This window comes from Lagopus muta, chromosome Z, assembly GCF_023343835.1.
Source record: "Lagopus muta isolate bLagMut1 chromosome Z, bLagMut1 primary, whole genome shotgun sequence".
Taxonomy (NCBI): Eukaryota; Metazoa; Chordata; class Aves; order Galliformes; family Phasianidae; genus Lagopus; species Lagopus muta.
In genome coordinates, this window is record NC_064472.1 from 37,092,927 (window position 1) to 37,111,920 (window position 18,994).

The following is an 18,994-nucleotide window of genomic DNA, read 5'->3' on the forward strand; positions in this document are numbered from 1 at the left end:
GGGGCACAGTTTAAAGTCAGATAAGTCATCAGTGCATTACAGCAAAAGCAATGTGAAGCATTTTTATTGCAAACAGTAGTTCTGGCAGTTCTTTATTTTAGACACAAATTTACATTGCTCACGTTAAGGCCTCACTTATTCAGACTTTTAAGGTGCTTTAATACTGCTAATAGTTAAGTAATACCTTTCAATCACCACAATCAATTTAGCCAAATTGTAGTAAGTAACACAGTCCATCTTTTGCTTTTCATGTCTGCAGATAGATTGTGATTTCGGCTGATAAAATTGCAAGAGATCATACAGGAAAAGTAAGGGCTTATTCATCCTGCAATCGAAGGTAATTAAATCTCCTAGTTTCCCAGTTCATCTAAGTATATATACACATTCTGTAATAGAGTTTTAACATACATTTGCATTATCCGCTTTCTGGATAATTTCATAAGTAAAATTTCATCCTGAGTTCTGCAGATTAACAAGGAATATTTCTTACATCCTCTTCCCTGAAAGCATGCTTTTATGGTCTTGCACTTCACCGTGTTCTAATCCTTGCTCTTAATATTGTTGGTGATGCATCTGCATTCTGGCATCTTATTCCTCCACATTTTCCCAACAATCTTTCTTTTTAAAATACCCATTCTGAACTGGTCCAAATATGCAGATTACTTGAGAAATACTACATAGGCTTTAGCAGCTCTACAGAAGTTCAGTTACAATACATCCCGTAACAGACTCAGTTACTGTATAAGCTGTTAAACTGCTCACTGAATCTTAAAATTACTATTGTCACAGCTTATAGCTAGTTTCTCTAACCATGTTCACCAGTAATTACCTCTAACATACTTAATAGCTTTTTATCATTGTAATTCCCAAGTACTTTATGAACATTTCAAACTGCATTGGTCAGTTGTCAAATACGCTTATTGATCCAGCAGAACTGCATCTTCACAGTTTAGTATAGTGTACAAAAAATATATACTTTAGAATATACACATTCAATCACATATACAGGTCAGTCAAAGCACAACTGATGGAAGGAATTATAAAGAATAATGCATTGTTGGCACTCAACATCTGAGAGTTACAGACCTAACACTTTAGCTACTAATCCACTTGTGATTGTATGAACTATGGACATAAACATAGGCATCTGCCCAGTTGGTTGTCTTGCCAAGTTCCACAGTCCTGGAGTTTTCAATTTGTATCAGACCAAACTGAGGTACTCTGCTTTATCATGCTGTGACCTGCTGATCTGAAATAAAAAGGACACACCTTTAACTTGTGTCATTTCTTTGTTTGCATGTGACATCATCATATATTTGAGACTACTATCACCAAGACACATCTTTCATTTATGTTTTGTCTCATTTTACTTTTCTTTTTTAAGATTTATTAATAGATAGCAGTGAATTCACCTATTTAACAAAATCCAATTTCAGTGAACTTAAAGATATACTTTATCATGACAGAGTAAAAATGTATAAGGCACGTATGTGTAAGGCAAATGCATATAAGGCCTATAATATGCTTATACAGGGAGACAACAGATCTATCTAATCCTTGCAGCATTTACATACAGAGTAGTGAGCTTCTAGTTAACTTGGAATTCTGTAAGCAAATTCAATTTCCAATAATATCACTTACTTCCTTCTCTCAGCCTTTTTATTTCCTGTATTATGTCATTATACACAGAGGATAAAAGCTCCTCTTGGGATTTAGTTCCATCTAAATAAACTGAGAAAAAAAGAAAAAAAAAATAAAAATCATTAGTTCTGTGCCAGCTATATGTTATCTGTAGTAATAATTAGCAACATTTTCAGTATTCCTATGGGTGCACTGAGAGGAAAAAATAGAAAAGCAAGAACAATGCAAGCCTCTGCTCCTTTCCCAAACTCAGTTTGAATGTTAGAAAGCAACAGTGTACAAGTATTCAGTTAATAATTAGTTTGCAAATATTTATAGTAAAAAATTCTGCAAAAGAGTTATAACATTAGGACAGTAGAGCTGGAATAATTCAACAGAAAGGTTCCTATGCAGGAGGAAGTTACAGGTTCTTCCTCAGCTTTAGGATTTGAGCAAACTAAGGAAGCATACTGCAGTTCTCATTCTCTCTGCTCGGTAAGCAGCATTGCCCTGCATGCTGCTGAAACAGCTGCCTGACCTCTTTTCTCTGACACTCAGTCCAGAATTAGGCAGTCCTAAGAGCTGTGTGAGTGCAAACATCACACAAACGCACAGCACCACACATTTGACACTATTTTGACAAGACTAGTTACTGCATGTAGAATGTACCAAAAAGTATTTGTGAAATGTCCCATAGCTTTTATAAGGACCTCATACAGGATTTTCACGCATCGGATTCTGTCTCAGAAGTTTCCTGGTTAGTCACAGACATGTACGCACACATGCACATGCAAACTATGTTGTTAATGGATACAGTGATAAAAAAAGTTTATATTTCTTAAATCATAATCATTTAGAAAAATAACAAGATACGACCTTGAAGCCTTAAAAAAAAAACGACACCCAAACAAACAAACAAAAAAACAACAGAATGGTCAAAACCAGTTGACCTGTTGTGCAAGTGTCACAATAATATTTGAAGAAAGTTTTGTCCCTTACAAAAAAATACCACTGGCAACCAAACAAAATCCAGAAATGTGACACATTTAATCATTTTATATTTTTAAAATTAAAAATATCATACCAATGTTACTTGCACTTTCTTCCATTTCATTTTTATATTTCAGGTACATAGGCCACACATGTCCATCGAAGTACCCGGGTGTATCTGCTGGCTGATAGACTCTGGTGCTACACAGAAACACATGTGCTTTCCTATGCAAGTTTTACATTTAAAAAATACAGAAGCAAGAATCTTGCATATCTACTGGAATAAAGGAAGCTACTCTGTTATAATATAATCTGTGGTATGATTCTTGCTAATCTATTTCTGACAACCAAATTAAATTAAAGACAAGGTAAAAGGAGTTTAACTGAAAAATATATTACATATAAATTAAGCTGTATTGAAAGTTTTACCCAAAGAAATTACGTTTTGCTTCTTTTTATTGGCAAGGATTTCTCAAGTTTTAATTCACTAGAAATTCAGATACTAAACTCCTGAAGGGCACGTCTAGTCAAGAACCAAAAAAGTGCAGTCAACTAAAGACAATTGAGAGGAGAACTGCTTCACTCAGATGCCAGATTTTGATTCTGTGCAAATGTCTTGCTTCAAGCACACAATAGTGTTTCAAATCTGGAGCCAAGTCAATCACTGGCTTAATATCCCAAATCAAACTTGCAATGTAACTAAAATACAGTCTAAATGAAGCATGTTTCATTTAGAAAAACAAAAACAAAACAAAAAAAAAAAGCAAAAAAAACAACCCAGCAACACCATGCATAAAGATTGGTATTTTAACATTAATCATCATGTATAGCTGCATGTTTTTTTCTCATTTTACATTAGTTTAACTCTAGCATTTAGTTGGTAATCTAAGTAGTTTTTCTGGACAACAAATTGTGTTTTACTGCTTGTAAAACACTTAACATTTTAATATACATATATATAAAAAAGAACAAAACAAAAAATAACAACCACTTCTCTGCATGTTTTTGTTAATGTCTGCTAAATATCCACAGAGTGTTGCCTAGGAATAACAGATAATAGATGCTCTTAGCAGCTTATATCTGTCAAGTGCTAAAGAAAAGCTGGTACCAAAAAAAAGCATAGTTCAGGTTAGGGGATATAGTCACCATCTGTGAACAACAACCAAATAATCTTACCTCCTTCTCCTTTTACACTCTTCATAAGGAAGGGTCAAAAAATATCTTCTATTCCAGAGTTCATTAAGTGGCCTAAGACAGTAACATAGAATCATAGAATCACCAAGGTTGGAAAAGACCTCTAAGATCATCCAGTCCAACCATCCACCTGTCACTAATATCTGCCACTAAACTATGTCCCTCAGTACTGTATTTAAATGTTTCTTAAACACCTCCACAGACAGCGAGTCCACCACCTCCCTGGGCAGCCCATTCCCTTTCTCTCAGAGAAGCTCTTCCTAACATCCAACCTGAATCTCCCCTGGCACAACTTGAGGCCATTTCCTCTCATCCTATCACTGTAGTTACATGGGTGAAGAGGCTGATCCCCACCTCGACACACTTCTTTTCACGTAGTTATAGAGAGCCATAAGAACTTCCCTGAGCCTCCTCTCTCCAGACTAAAGAATCCCAGCTCCCCCAGCCATTCCTCATAAGGCCTGTGCTCCAGACCCCTCACCAGTTTCTTTGCCCTTCTCTGAAAACGCTCCAGAGCCCCAACATTTTTCTCGTAGCGAGGGGCCCAAAACTCAACACTGTACACGAAGTACAACCTCACCAGAGCTGAGTACAGAGGGATGATCACCTCCCTGCTTCTGCTGGTAAAACTATTTCTGATACAAGCCAGGATGCTTATGTTTAGTACCCTGTTTTTAGGGCAGCTTTTAATATACCGATTTATGCATTACTACTTACTCATAATTATACAGCAGAAAGCCTTCAACAATCAAAATATAAACATCTTCTGTCATCTTTACTCTGTTACATGTGTCCATCGGTTTTTCAGTCACAGTGCCTGAGCTTGTATGGCTTTTCATCCAGTTGTGAACACTTTTCACCATTTCATCCATATAGAGGGCATCAAGTACTAGATGAATCAGTAAGAAAGGAATAATCTACATATAAGCCTAAATGAAAGGGAATGCTATTAGCCCTACAAGTCTCTTAGGTGTAAGTAGTTTCATGTTTGTAACTGATGATACCTTGAAACAAATCCTTCCCCCATGTTTGGGATACATTTGGTGGGTGTGGACTTTCAGAACCCTGTGACAACAAGAGGTGTGTGAATTCACAGCCCTTTTCCCTTCGGAAGAAAATGCACAAACTGCTATCCTATTCCATAGGACCTGTAAATACTTAGCCCAGACTTCTACCCTTGTGTCAACTATCACTTAAACAAAGCAAGGAATGGGATTCAAAAATCCTTTGCTTTTTTTGTTAAGTTTTAAATATTTGGATGGTGGGGAGGGAGGGCTCAGACTGGTAGGATGGCATAAGAGGTAAAATATTACAATGTAGCACATGGTTTTGTCCAGAGTTAGATGTCACATAAGTTACTGAACTGTAGCCAGAAGGCAGACTCTGGATACAAACTTTGAAGCAATATATAAGAGCAGTATTAAGACCAGAAAGATGAACTTTTTCATCTAGTTTCACATTCTACTTTCATTTAGTGTAGAAACTGAACCGCAGACTGCATTAACTGATGGAAGTCAGATTTCAGCTACAGTTTAAGGTTCAGGACAATGTTCAGAGTAATACATTTTGCGATCACCAAGTATAAGAAGAGAGTAACTCATAATCAACTGTTTGTACCTAGTCTTGACCTGGAATAGAACACTGGCGGAAAGTAGAACTAGGTATAGAAGTTCACACAACTAAGCTGGCATGTTGAGCCAGCAGTAAGTCTGAATTTGGAACCATTCTGGTCTCTGTGTAAGACCTGACATGAGATAAAGGTGTCTGGACCAGACCCAATCTTATCTGAATTGGAACATAATAAGGAAAGAGACACGATCGTTAAGATACCCAATCAGTTAGTTATTAATGTGAAAAAAAATAAAAATAAAAATCCATCAATACATAGAAAGTAATGAGGTTTAGCTTATGCCAGTGCTGCAATTCAAGAGACTTTCAAATGAGCTAAACCATTTGCCACTAGACCCAATGCAACTCTAGAAGATTAAAACAAGGAAAGGGAAAGACAAGCACCAGCTTCAGAGGTTTACTAATTCAAAAAGTTTTCTATTTTTATCTCAGTGAGGTGAGAGAAAGTGAAGTAAGGATTGCTCTGCATTGTTTGTTTACAACCTTGCTAAGAACAGACACAAAACAGGGGTGTTGCTTGCTTAGAAGAGACAGGGAACCAAGCTCAACACAACAAAACCAACACAACAACAAGTCAGAGTTACTGACCATCATACAGCTTAAATCCACGCTCGTCTGTTTCTACTTCAGACTCTGGCTAAAGAGAAAAAACATTGCAGTTTTCAATTGTGCTTTCATAAGCACTTACACAGGTCTGTTTTCTTCAGTTACAAAAATGAGGGCATACACACTTGTATACTAACTGATAAATTTGTCTTCAAAATTTAAATGCTGCATAAAGCTATTCAAATATAATACAAACACTTCTTTTCATTTGTAACAGCAAATCCTCCAAGTCATCGCTTTGAAGTTCACTAGAACTTCACCTTTAAGAAATAAAAACATGTTCAACCTCTTTAGCACAGAACTTCGATACTCATACAACAGTTTTGATTTTTCTTTCCTTTTTTGGTTTAGGAAATGAAGAGCTACATACTCCTGCACAGCACTAGGGTTAACAAAGCAATAACATTAACTCTGTTAGCACACAGTATCTTCAGAAATGTATCCAGTATACACTCATTCCTTACTTTGAAACTGTATAAAATACAGTCAATTTATTTTGCTGAGCATACTCAATGATTTTGGCCACTGAAATTTCAATTACCTCAGTGCTGACAAAGTTAACATTACTTTAAGCAGCATCAATTTTAACAGTCCAATAACAGAGAACTTTAAAGGAGTAGAAATTATACTAACATTTACTCAAGAGCACTTCTATATATCAGGTCTGTCCATCAATACCATTACCTTAAAGAAGTCATCCTGAGAGATTGTATCACAATTTGGAAGCAGTTTCTTAAGCTTTTCTGCCAATGTTGTTTTTCCTCCATTTGTAACTCTGAGTTAGAAAACACAGATACTGCATCAGACAAGATCTCACTTTTAGACATATACAGACCTATGGTCATGCACCTCTACAGAGGTAGTGTAAATCACAGAGATGCCATTCGCTCCTCTCTCTCCCCACCTCCAAGAGGTTTATTAACAGTAAATACACTCTTGAAATTTTCTGGCAAGTTCTAACAGCTTTTAGAGAGTAAATATAATAGTGACATGAAATAAACTAGAAGTGGTATCTGAGATGTCCAATAGAGGCAGGAATAATTTCTTAGGTGTTACACATTAAAAAAAAAAAAAAAAAAAAAAAGGCCATAATATGCTGTATTTGTAAACTATTTTCAAAAATGATCTATGCAGAAGTACAAGTTACACCACAGTTCACTCTGAAAGGAAGACCAGTCTTGAGCTGCAGAGGAAATTTAATTTTCTAATACTTACCCTCCAAGGCCAATCACCAGTATTTTCATTGCTTGTTTTCTCTTCAGTTCTTCCTTTCCACTGTCAGAAACAGAGTCAGTGAAAACTCTCAATTCAGCAAAATCAACAGTCATTAATAACATAATAGTCATTAAGAAATTCTGGTTGTTTTCTGTCCTTTTTTTTTTTTTTTTTTCTTTTCTCCACAAACCTACTGTCAGAACCTCAGCTGCTTGTTGAAATGCTAACCCTCCAATACAAATGCTGCAGATTGCTATGTATTTTACCTTAGACAGTATTTAATGATTTGAGGAGAACTCTGAGAGGTTCAGTACTACTGCTACTGATTAGCACAGAAGCACCTGGAAAAAAATACAATCCTAGCTCAATCATTAACAGTATCCAAATGTAAACACGTGCTGAGGTAGAAAGACAAACAAACAACAAAAAAGCTATTAAAAAAAAACACACCACCAACAACAGAAGACAGTGATGTGCTGAGGGAAGAAAGATGTTTAAAAAGTAACTCCTGAATTCCACAGTTCACTGTGTGTTCATGGCACTGGCTGTCAGTGTGAGAATGAAAACAGATAACCCGTTCTCACGATATGATCATGATCTGCAAAACGTCTGAAACATGATCTGCAAAACCCCAATGCTATTTTCAAACTAACCTGCGTTCTGGGGCATTAGCCTTTGCCCCACAGAAATGCTGCGGCACAGCCCAAGTAACTCCTGGCACACGTGCTGAGCTTTGGACTCAACTTACGTCACCAGCTATACCAATCTTAATCCCAATTTTCTGGAAAAAAAAAACCAAACCAACCAACCAACCAAACGAAAAAAAAAAAACAATCAAACATCTGCCTCCCTCAGAGCAACGTACAACTCAAATGGCGAAGGCAAACTGGCCTCCAGCGTTGCAGCACACAACTCGGAAGTTACTCGGCCTCTTTAAAGAGCCGAGTGAAGTTCCACTGCACTCTCTCACAGAGCTGCCTCGGGCTGAGCATTAAACGTGCAACGACAGCATCCAAATGAGCCACCCCGCCCCAAGAGCTCCCACACGGGAGGCGCTGACCCGCGGGACGCTCAGCGCAGCTCAAACCCACGGCCCCAACCAAAGCCCACCCCCTTGCCGCGCTCCGGCGGCCCGGCAGTCAGTCCCGCCCTCTCCGACACCGCGCGGTCCGATTGGCTGCTCCTCAGGCCGCGCACCCCGATTGGCCGCCCTCCCCCCTCCCGTGCTCTTCCCACCAGGCAGAGGAGAGCGAAGAGGGGATTGGTTGCGGGGTGTTTCGGGGTGGTGCGGTGCTCGCTGCTGCCGCTGTGGGGCGCTGCGCAGGATACCGGCGCCCGCCCACCCCCTTCCTCCCCGCAGCTGTCGCCGCGCACCGTGCCCAGTAGCGCGGAGCGGCTCGCCCCGATCATCCCCACCGCCCCGAGGCACCTGCGCAACCCGTCAGGTCCCGCCGCAGCCATGTCCAAGCCACCGCCCAAGCCCGCCAAGCCAGGTAAGGGAGGGTCCTCAGGGCTAGGCCCGCCGCCCCCTCCCCTCCCCGTCTTCTCGCTGTCAGCGCGGGCCGCCGTGGGCGCGGGTCGGCCCAGTGCCGGCTGACACGTGGACAGAGGGGGAGCTGGGCTCGGGCTGTCAGAACCGGCGGCCCCCGCCTCTCCCCGCCCCGCCGCCATTAACCTCGGCGCCGCCCGAGCGCTGCGGGTCTGTCCTCGGGCACCCCGCGCGGAACTTCGCTTCTCAGTACTCATAGCGAGTCGCAGGGTTTTGTTAAAAAAAAAAAACAAAACACTGCTGACCGGGTTTAGGAGCACTCAGTCGGTCATCTCCCACCTTCTGATGTTCTGTTAAAGCCTCAGAACTTCTTTCATGTAACAGTTTGCTCCGGTCTTTCACCCACTGAGCATCTTTCGGAGTTGACCTGAAATAGCAAAAAGGCAGCGATAGGAGCCCCGGCACAGCGGTTGCCGCCGGGAAGGTGCGTAAAGAGCTGTGTGGGCTTCCGGGAGATGAGAAGGGTGTGGTGCTGCGTTTAGCAGCCAGATAGGCAGGAAGAAGAATTTTTTCCAGTCAGGGGGTTACTCAGTGTCCGATTTGCAAAATGATTGGTTAGGCTTAGCGTAAGAATCTTACGGAAGTCTAGGATTTACACTGTTCAGGCTTGCGGAGTTATCAGTCAGACTCATTCTGTGTTTAACGCTGGGCATCCCCAGCTTGGTGGTGCAGGCTGTGCTAAGACTCAGGCTGCTGACAGACAGACAGGCTCTCTGTGTCTTACTGTCACTTTGTCCTTCGGTTCGGTGGCACAGCAGGCTGGGCTGGTGCTCTGGCACTGCAGGGTTCTGCTCATCTTCAGGTTATTTTTCATGTTCTAATGAAGTTGCCGATCTGGTTTGCCACATGATCGCTTGACGCAGCAAAAGGAAATGGATGGGAATAAATGACTGAAGAAGAAAGAGGAAGAGAATGAGACTTTCTTGGTAGTTACTCTCAGGGATCACAAAAGTCATTTTACAGAGTCCCTCCATTTTGAAGAAGGAAAGTCTTTACAGATGCTATTGTTGATTTTTTTTTTTTTTCTTTTTTTTTTTCTCCCCCTAAGCCATTTTCAGGAAGAGGCTGTCTTCTGGCTTCCTCCAAAATATTTTGTCTGTCTGCCTTTGTAATATCAGTTACACTTTTAACAGTGTCATTGGATTTCATGGAGGTTATAGACATTAAAGTGTACTGACTTAAAGACATAAACATGGAGTCTGCGTGTGCTGAAACTAGAGTAGCATAATGCTCTGCTTGTTACCAACTTCTAGGCTGCAGGTGGGGAAATGTCTTGGTTTGTTTGCTCAAGCTGTGTTATTTTTTCTGTTGTCTTATATCCAGTCTGTAAACCATCCTGGCTTTGTCACAAAGCAGCAATCTACTTGCTGTGCCGCAATTCAAGCAGATAGAAGGAAAAATAAGACTTGATGGTCACAACTGAAGCAGATAGAAGAAAGAATAAGACTCTGGCTGCTGCAGTCCTTTAAGAAATGTTCAGAAGAAAACATGCTAACTATGTGGGGATGGAAGGAGATAGAGCTGGTGGCAAGGAAGTGTATTTAGTGTTATATTCATTTCTGAAGCTGTGAGTGCGTTCCTCACAGGGCTGTTGAAGATTACAATTACACATGAATGCCCAGATGGTGCTTTGAAAATGTGCAAAACAGGATGTTCTAAGGGGAAAAATATTAAGTATAGCAATGAGTGGGGTTTTCTTCAGTAGATTTTTATTTGATAGAAGGCTCTTTCATTGTAATAATGTGGCTGCAAGGGCAGTGTGTTGGGTTTCAGTTGTGAAGGAAAGTCTTTGACATCAAAGATTCTAGACAATATTTGACATTCTAGATTCTAGACAATCATCTAACAACATTTGTCAGCTCTTGAGCCTGTATTCTGGGGCCTGTGGTTAGCCCTTGAGTAACAGGCTGTGAATGTTTTTCATGGCTTGGGGAAATTTTTAATTTCTAGCATTCTGAGACTTTCCTTTAAAACAAGCTTCTCACTTTGCTTTTCTGCTGGAGCTTTTTGTACTAGTTTGAAAGCTTTTCTTTTTCGTATTCAAACTTGCTATTGGAGATACAGAGGAGTGAAATGAGAGCTGAAAATAATTGAAGCTTTCTTCTACATCAGCATTATGCAAGAGTAGGATTTCCCCTCCATCCTTCAAAAGCTCTATTGATATCTCAAACAATATTAGTCTTTTTAGAGTTCATTAACCTCCTAAACATTCTGTGTCTTATGTTAATTCTAATTATCGAAGTTACTTAAGTCTTTTGAACCTGACAAGCTGCATTGACTCCTGCTAGTTGACTTCTTGAATGATGGTGGTTATGTATTTTTGGCTAGGGCCTTATACAGTGCGCAGTAAGAGCTCTTAGGAAACTGGAAATGTTATTTTTTTCTTTACCTTTATTACTTTTGTGTTCTCCAGATAAAGTAAAGTTTGTTGATCTTGGGCTAAAGTCTACACAACACTTAACTTTTACAGAGAAAGACAAGTCTTTGAAGGAAATTACAGTTTTAAATGATTCCAGTTGAGAGGAAATGAGGAAGGAGGGAGCAAGTGTGTGTAACATAAAGGGACACTACCATAAAGTAGGTCTGTTGCCTTTGCAGCCTTTGCAGTTTTTCTAAGTTAAAAATAGAATTCTGAATATAAATACTTAGTTTTAACCAGAGTCAAGTTTCTTTCACATTACTGAGGTGAAGCAGAAGCTGTGGCAGTTGCCGTTGACAGGAGCGGAAGATCTATGCTGAATGGCATCCATAAGGTCTCAGCAGTCCGTCACCCTGGGTTGTTTCCTTCTGTAGTCACAGAAGGGTTTCTGTTAGCTAGGGAGAAGTGGGTGTGTGAGTGTAGGTAATTATGCTGCAGTTGTGAATTTATATGCAGGAGACGTCAACAGAACTATTTAACAGCACAAATGTGAATGCTAAATTTGTACTTCTGACCCTAATCATTCCAATTACTGCAAGCCACAACAAGCCTCCTACAAGTGAAGGTGTTTTTTGTATTTGCATAAAATAAACTAGTAATAAATAGATTTCAGCATCATACTGTGCTAGTCACAATTCGTTTGTGAAATTGTTCATGTCAAATACAAAGTGAGTACACTCACATGCATTTTCTCTGAGAATAATCCTGAATTATGATTTTCTGTCTACAAATGCTGTGGAGCAGAAAGAACAAATGTGCTGTCAGGTGCAGCCTGTGACTGTTAGAGGGCTACCCTGCCTTGTCATCTATGCTGGTAGTAGTCTGCTCTTTGGATTCTTTCCTGCGTGTCTCTAAACACCCCCCTTCCTGCTCTCCCATTTGCGTTCCTATGTGCTCTTCCCCTTTCTAAGTACTGCTAAAAAGTGGAAGGTGGCTTTCCAAACAGTGGGACCTCCTCTTTTCTGCCTCACGTAAAACAATACTTAAACGCTATTTAAATGCAGTATCATACTCTGTTGTGCCTGTGTGCTGTGAGCAAAACTCCAAATTTAAAGCAGCAGTCTTGTAAAACATACTCCCTCTCTTTAGACCTTGAAGATCTGAGTGTAAAGTACTTTATTTTTCAGTTCCTGAAAAGTCAGGAAAAAGCTTCCATCTGCCCTTAATATTCTAAGAAAATGGCATGTTTTTGAAGATATGCCTATTGTGATAAAGACATTTCTTTCCTTACTAATGCAAAATGCAAGCATATTATGAAAGATCCTGATCTGTAGTTTATCCACAGTACTACTTCATGACAAAACTTTTTGCTTTCCAAATGCTGTTGCCAGGTTATGTAGTTCTTTTGTAGGGTCTCAGACCAGTGCCGAGTGCAATTCTTGCCAATGCACTTATCAAAAAGAAGTCTTGCTTCAGAGAAAATAAAATGCATGAATTGTGTTCTGGGAGGACACTCTGAAACTGACATCGACCCTGGAACTGGCATACAAACATCTAAATAAATAATGCTACCCAAGAATCAGCCTTCTTTCTTTCACAGACGAAAGCAAGTAAGAAGAGAGTAGGAAATAGTTTGTAGAAGAGGGAATTTAAATGGCAGCATCTTATGATGGCCTAAAAAGCTGAGGTAAAAGAACAGAAGGGATGTGGGGAGAAAAATCCATCACTGAGCAATTAAATCCTTTTTGCAGAGACAGCACATCTTTGAAAACAACCTTTTGTTATGCTGCAATTAATTAAACATCAAACTGATAGAAGGAAACAAAATGTTTCTGATTGTTGAGAAAACTTTTTTTAAATTTTGCACTGTGAATCCTGACAGCAATCAGTACATATCAGAAGCTGCATTTTTTTTTTAACTGTTGTTACTGTTTAGTCACTCCATTTCTTTATTTTCGTGGATTTAATTTGCTATTCATTGTGCTGACAAATCAGCTTTACCCAAGAGAGGGCTTTATGATAAATCTGAGTTGCATGTTTCCTTTCCTAATTATTTTATAGGAGAAGTTGTCCTACAGAATTCAGATGAGTTTTAGGACAAGTCACCTCACTGCATTGCTGAGTGAGAGTTTGGTAAATTGTGGCATGGGGAGTTCCTGTGCCTTGCTCTATGTCAGCGTAATATGTGTAATATCTTTTTTTTTTTTTTTTTTTTTTTTGTCAGATAGTTGCATTGCAGATGTTTAATGCAAATCCTTTGAGAAGGGAAAAAGACTTGTGGCAGAAGTATGGGACTGAAAAGGACTATTCAGATTTGTCCCTGCAATGAGGAAAATATTTGTTGTGGGACATATCGCTGACTGATGTGGGACATATGCCTTGACTGATTTTATTTTTTGAAGGGATAGTCTTTATCTATCTAGAAGGTAAAGTCGTGGCTTTTTGCCCGGTATCTTGAAATACCAAAAATACACAGTTCCCCTTGTTTTCGTTATTTTTGTCTTACAAATACGTGGTTGGGAGGTATTGTCTGTTAGCTTTGCAAAGTTCAGATCACTGCTTTTACCTTAGTTCTCTGTCCTACAGGAATCTCACAAAGTGGTGAATGGATGAAAGTCACTTCCTGACTGTGAGCTTATTAATTCCAAAGGACACCAGACAGTGAAAGCTGTAATTTTGACCACGTGCCTGGGGATGTGCATCGCTAAGTGGAAGTACTTGTATTCAAGTGAATGTAGTTACTCACAGGCCTAATAAAAGACAATTTCTTTCCAGAACAGGGATACTAGTTTAATATTCCCTCTTAGTCCTTATGTTTTGCTGTTTTAAATATTCCAGACTGGTTTGTTTTGTTTTTTTTGCATTAAAAAAAATTTCTGTGAAGTAGTAAGTCTTATTGTTCTTAGCTCTTAAATTCATCACCATAAGCAGGCTTTAGTATCTATCAGTAAATATTTAAAAGATAATTTGAAAGTGCCAGAAATTAGTAGTGCTTAATTTCCAGACGAAGTGCTGTAAAATTAAAGTTAACCAGATCTGCAGTTTTGTAGATACAGATACAGAACGAAGTGTTTTAGAATATGTTGTGCTGTGATATCTTGACGTTTGGGGAAGTAGCTCTTATTTCTGTTGTAAATTATAGTGCACACACATAAAGCAAATTGTCTGTAGTTTAAACAGTGTTTCAACAGTACTTTTATCTGCATTTCATTTTTTCTTTTCTAGTTTTCTAAAACTATTACAGATGCAGTATGTTATTACCAGAATTGTATACTGTACACACAAATCTAAATTTCTTGCTTTTCCTTGTCTTCTGTCATCTTCTCATTTCCCCTTTAAATGCTTTTATCTTCCCTTTTAGTCTCCAGTTTCTTCTTTTACTTAAATAAAGCCTTGAAAATTGGTGGATGATGGTTGAAATCATTAAGGGATTTAGTATGCAGTTCTATCATAAATTGTGCCGTCACATTTATAAGAAAGCCTAGGAGAAGGAACAGTATCATATACCATCCACCCCTTAATGCCACACATCCTGGTTTGTCATCTCTTATTTGTCTGTCTTTTTGTTGTTGTTGCTATTTGTTTTTGTTTTTAATTGAATTCCAGCCACAATGTGGATGCTTCATTCTAAAGCTCTTAGAGTGTGACGTATTACTGTCTGGTTTGTTTGTTTGTGCTCTTGGTCGTTTTCACATAGGTAATGAATAAAAAAGGTTTCATGCTTTTAGCTGCTGCCATAGTGCAGGCATTTAGTTTCCAGGGCACATGCCTGTTAAGTGTTGAACCCTTTATGTCTAAGATATAGCTACTGTGTGAAAGTGCAGCAGTAAAGCCAAGCTGAAATCTTACGGTGTTACTCAAAAATAACAACTGCTTTGATTACAAGTTAACCATACAACATGTAGAAGTACAGCTCAAGAACCTCAATTACTGTGTGGTTTACTTGCATCACTGTGATATTCAGAAAGAAACCTACAGAGTTCAGACTGCAGATATTTCAAAACAAATAAAAATCTATACGGAGTTCAGGAGTTCAGTTAATAAAATTATGTAGTGTACATGTTTCATCTCCTGTTCATCTTCTGCTTTGTAATCTTGAAATAGACCTATACTGAATATTTTAAACGCTTATAGGGATGCATCTTTTGCAGTTAATGAAATTAGACTTCTATCTCTTTTTTTTCTGGGCGTGGATGCTGTCGCCCTATTTGAAATAAACACTGTCTACTTAGAGGTATTGTAAACACTATAGTTTATTTCGTGCATCTGAGCAGAATATCATACCTTCTGTACCTGATATAAATAGGACTTGCTGACCGTTTGTCATTTTTCTTCAAATCCTTCAGTGATTGCTGTGTCATTGCATTATTTTCCTGATTAATAACAATTACAAATGAGTATGGGGATGTATGGCAGACATCAGTCATTGTTTTGGTGGTGAGGTGGTTTAAGGTTTTGGTTGTTTTGGTTTAAGGTGGTGAGCCATGAATGCAGTGTAAGATGTACAGGACAGGCAACATATACTTGTCTGATCAGTTGACACATTTCCTTCAGAACCTATGCTTTTTGTTTGACTGTTTTCATCATCACTTTCATTGCTATGGGCATGCCACAGACTCATTCAGCAAGCAGTTTTAGGAGTTAAGGAATTTGCTTGTATATGGGTTCCGTACATGGGTGCAATGTGTTTAGACAATGTTAATCATATTTATTTTTTCTTTTTTTGTTGTTTTTTTTTTTCAGGACAGGTTAAAGTATTCAGGGCCCTGTATACATTTGAGCCTAGAACGGTAAGTATATTTAGATTATAGGGATTGGGAAGACTAATTTTTAAACTTATCCATAATAACACTTATCTGTGACGAGGTTGAACTATCAGATTTGCTGTACTGCTTCTTCAGTGAAGAAGTCTGTTGAAGGATACTCATTCTTAAATATGACTTTTCTTCTAAAGGCAACAAAGGTAATTGAGAACTGAGAGTGTTGATAGTCTGGGACCAGCCAAGAAAGGGGAAGAAGTTAACAAACATGGGATATATTTCACTGCTTTTGTTGCACAGGACTCAGTTGGAAAGGCTACAGTCTGTCTTTAGCATTCAGGGAGATCAAAGGTATGAAAAGTTGGCTGCAGGCAAGTCAAACAGCAGACAGTCAGGCAGTTATCCAGTTTCTGTAGAACTGGAGGTGTTAATATTTTGAAAGAAATGCTCAGTATATTCTACTTTTTACAGGTGCTTATTCTGTCTAAGTACAAATATTCGTATTTCTGTTTACTTTTTTATTTTTTTTCTTTAAGCCAGATGAACTGTACTTCGAAGAAGGTGATATCATCTACATCTCAGACATGGTGAGTCTGACACATCCCATACACATATGTCCAAATGCTTCTGAGATGCAGTATATCCTTTTTAAACTCTTCTCTCCTTTCTCTCCAGAGTGATACAAATTGGTGGAAAGGCACTTGCAAGGGGAGAACTGGACTAATTCCAAGCAACTATGGTAATGTCTAGAATATTTTCCTTTGGTAAGATTACTTACAATCAAATGAAATGGCTATATGAAAATTACTGATATGCTTACTTTCAGAAACTGATAAAAATGCTGGCATTTAACAGTACTCTACCAGAGTATTTCAGAATATTTCTACAATATCACTTACCGCCATCCATCAGCAGCATACAGGCCATGAGTTTGCCAAGTGTTTGTTTCTGGATGTGCATGTGAGAACAGACACTCTTAGTTGGGAGAGGAAGAACAAAAATAGAGGAGAGTTCAACAGAGTACACACAAAGCTCATGGCCTTATATTCTTCGTATCTGTGATGAATGTATTCTCATTTCTAAGATTTTTCTCATCAGAAGTATTTGTTCAGTCTGTATGTTGTTTTTTCTAAGGAAACGTAATGGTAGGCAGGCAGAGCTTTCAGTGACTCGGAGATCAAGAAGTCTGACACAGCATGGGGTGGCTTCTTACCAAGCTAATCAATAAATCAATACTCAAATTGTTAAGTAAGCTCTGTATATAGACAGCAATCTAAAGCAGATGGTAAGCAACTCTGTAGATATTACTCTGGCAGTTGTTTTTGTTGTTGTTGTTGTTTGTTTGTTTTTTTCCTCACTGTTCTGTTGCCATTTGTTGCTTTTTTCTGAAGTTGTTCAGCTACAGAAAATTCTGCTTTGACAGAATTGTAATTGCTTTTTCATGTTCAGCTAAAATCGCTTCGAAAAGCCACAGATGCAGTTAACACAGTTCTTTAAAGTCCTCCCCGGAAATGTAGGCAGAATAGCCATGTCACATGACAGATTGCATCAAAACTGTTATTATTTTGGTAACAGTGTGGTTGCTTTGTGTTGTCCTTTCTTCACCAGGAGACACAATGGTAGCAGTGCTATGATTCCCTGCCTATGATTCCCAGGAACAGATAGGCAGAGATATGAGTGGAAGGCTATAGTGCAATTGTTTGGAGTCTGGCATGCAGTTTCATTTTTAGAAAAACTTTGTGACTTCTGGACTGGCTGTACTCTTGCCATCTGCCAGAGCAGTTGCTGTTATACAGGATAATGATTTAAATATACTTACCTGTGTTCTTATTTCCTTTGGATGTTGCAGTGTGCTATATTTAAGCCAACAGCTATTTCTATCTGTGTTTCTACTGTGATCATTTTGGAAAACTCCTACTGAAAAATTATCCGAGCAACATTTAGCTTCTGTCAGCTTTGGTAAGACTGTACCTGGAGTGCTATGTGCAATTCTGGGCTTTGCCATACAAGAGAGGTATGGGCATGCTTGTGAGTGTCCAGCAAAGGGCCATGCACACCTGTAAGGAAAGGCTTAAGGAGCTTCTCTTAGAGAAGGTTCAGTCCTTATTAGCATGTATGAATACATGAAGGCAGGCTGCAAAGAAGATGGAACTGGGTATTTTACAGTGGTGCCTAGTGCCAGGGCCACAGACAGGAACATTAGGTTCCCTTTTGAACATCAGGAAGCACTTCTTTAGTGTGCAGGTAACAGAGCATTGATACAGGTTGCCCATTGAGGTTGTAGTCTCTTCCTTGGAAATCTTCAACAGCAGCCTGAACATGGGCCTGGGTGCCCTGCTCTGGATCTCCCAGCTTGAGCAGAGAGGTTGAACCAAGTGACCTCCAGAGGTTGGTTCCAACCTCAAGCAGTCGTTGATTTTCAGGCCAGAGAAGTGTATGTGCATTTGCAAAAATTTAGTGTGTAAGCAGAACAGAAGTCTATGTAAGAACTAAAAAATGAAAAATACTGGAAATCTGTCTTCTTTAAACATAGAGCGCACAATGCCCCAAAGCCTCTTTCGTTGGCTATCATAGTAAGACAGCCTAGATTTAATCTTAACTGTATAAACATTGCTACCTTCCTGGTGAAGTTCTGTGCTCCTCTGCAATCTTTTTGAGAAAAGTGGAGACAAACATGGAAGTACTTAGGCTCTGGTGGGGCCCTGTGCTCCATCTGCTGGGCTTGAAGAAATACTTTTTAAGACATTGAACAGAAAAGCTGATGAAGCCAGAATCAAATGCATGAAAAATATTTATTACTGAACTCTTTATAACTGAAGTTTTACAAGAACAAAATTATTTTTAGCTTTCTGCCGGTGATACTAGTATTGCTGCTTTGTAGTACAAGCACTATTCAGTGTCACTGGGGCATTTTATTTGTTTGATGGCAGTCTGCTCTGGGACCATCTTCTTTGACTCTGTATTGACTAGATGGAACGGCCTTAAGTTATGCCAAGGGGGATGCAGGTTGTACATTAGGAAGATCTTCTTTGAAAGAGTGGTTGTGTGCTGCAATGAGCTGCCCCGGGAGGT

The 18,994-nt window shown here is 39.1% G+C and overlaps 2 protein-coding genes across 7 annotated transcripts in view; one reads left to right on the plus strand and one right to left on the minus strand.

Annotated features, from left to right (window-relative positions):
* Positions 1-48: 48 nt before the first annotated feature.
* On the minus strand, positions 49-9,268 carry NMRK1 (nicotinamide riboside kinase 1). Of its 6 annotated transcripts, none has more exons than XM_048931961.1 (10): positions 8,120-8,394; positions 7,908-8,020; positions 7,255-7,314; positions 6,724-6,814; positions 6,022-6,070; positions 4,522-4,693; positions 3,787-3,858; positions 2,705-2,811; positions 1,642-1,731; positions 49-1,249 (listed from the first exon to the last, which is right to left on the minus strand). In XM_048931961.1, exons 3-10 carry the CDS (start codon positions 7,281-7,283, stop codon positions 1,230-1,232), a joined length of 630 nt encoding a protein of 209 aa, XP_048787918.1. In that variant the 5' UTR covers positions 7,284-7,314; positions 7,908-8,020; positions 8,120-8,394; the 3' UTR covers positions 49-1,229. The 6 variants fall into 6 exon arrangements, with proteins under 6 accessions (XP_048787918.1, XP_048787917.1, XP_048787919.1 ...); XM_048931960.1 differs by having other exon boundaries at positions 7,908-8,035; XM_048931962.1 differs by lacking the exons at positions 7,908-8,020; positions 8,120-8,394 and adding an exon at positions 9,049-9,268.
* Positions 8,539-18,994, plus strand: part of OSTF1 (osteoclast stimulating factor 1) — a 20,493-nt gene continuing 10,037 nt past the window's right edge. Inside the window, exons 1-4 of the mRNA XM_048931957.1 lie at positions 8,539-8,747; positions 15,906-15,952; positions 16,459-16,509; positions 16,598-16,661. Coding sequence (XP_048787914.1) covers positions 8,714-8,747; positions 15,906-15,952; positions 16,459-16,509; positions 16,598-16,661 — 196 coding nt within the window. The 5' untranslated portion in view covers positions 8,539-8,713. The remainder of the gene's footprint in view (positions 8,748-15,905; positions 15,953-16,458; positions 16,510-16,597; positions 16,662-18,994) is intronic.

Coding starts and splice junctions, on each gene's coding strand:
- NMRK1 (XM_048931962.1), bottom strand. CDS start 7,283: ATGAAAATACTGGTGATTGGCCTTGGAGG. Junction 1,732..2,704: donor AGAAAGTGCAAGTAACATTG/GTATGATATTTT, acceptor TTTTTTTCTCAG/TTTATTTAGATGGAACTAAA. Junction 1,250..1,641: donor AAAAAGGCTGAGAGAAGGAA/GTAAGTGATATT, acceptor TTTTTATTTCAG/ATCAGCAGGTCACAGCATGA.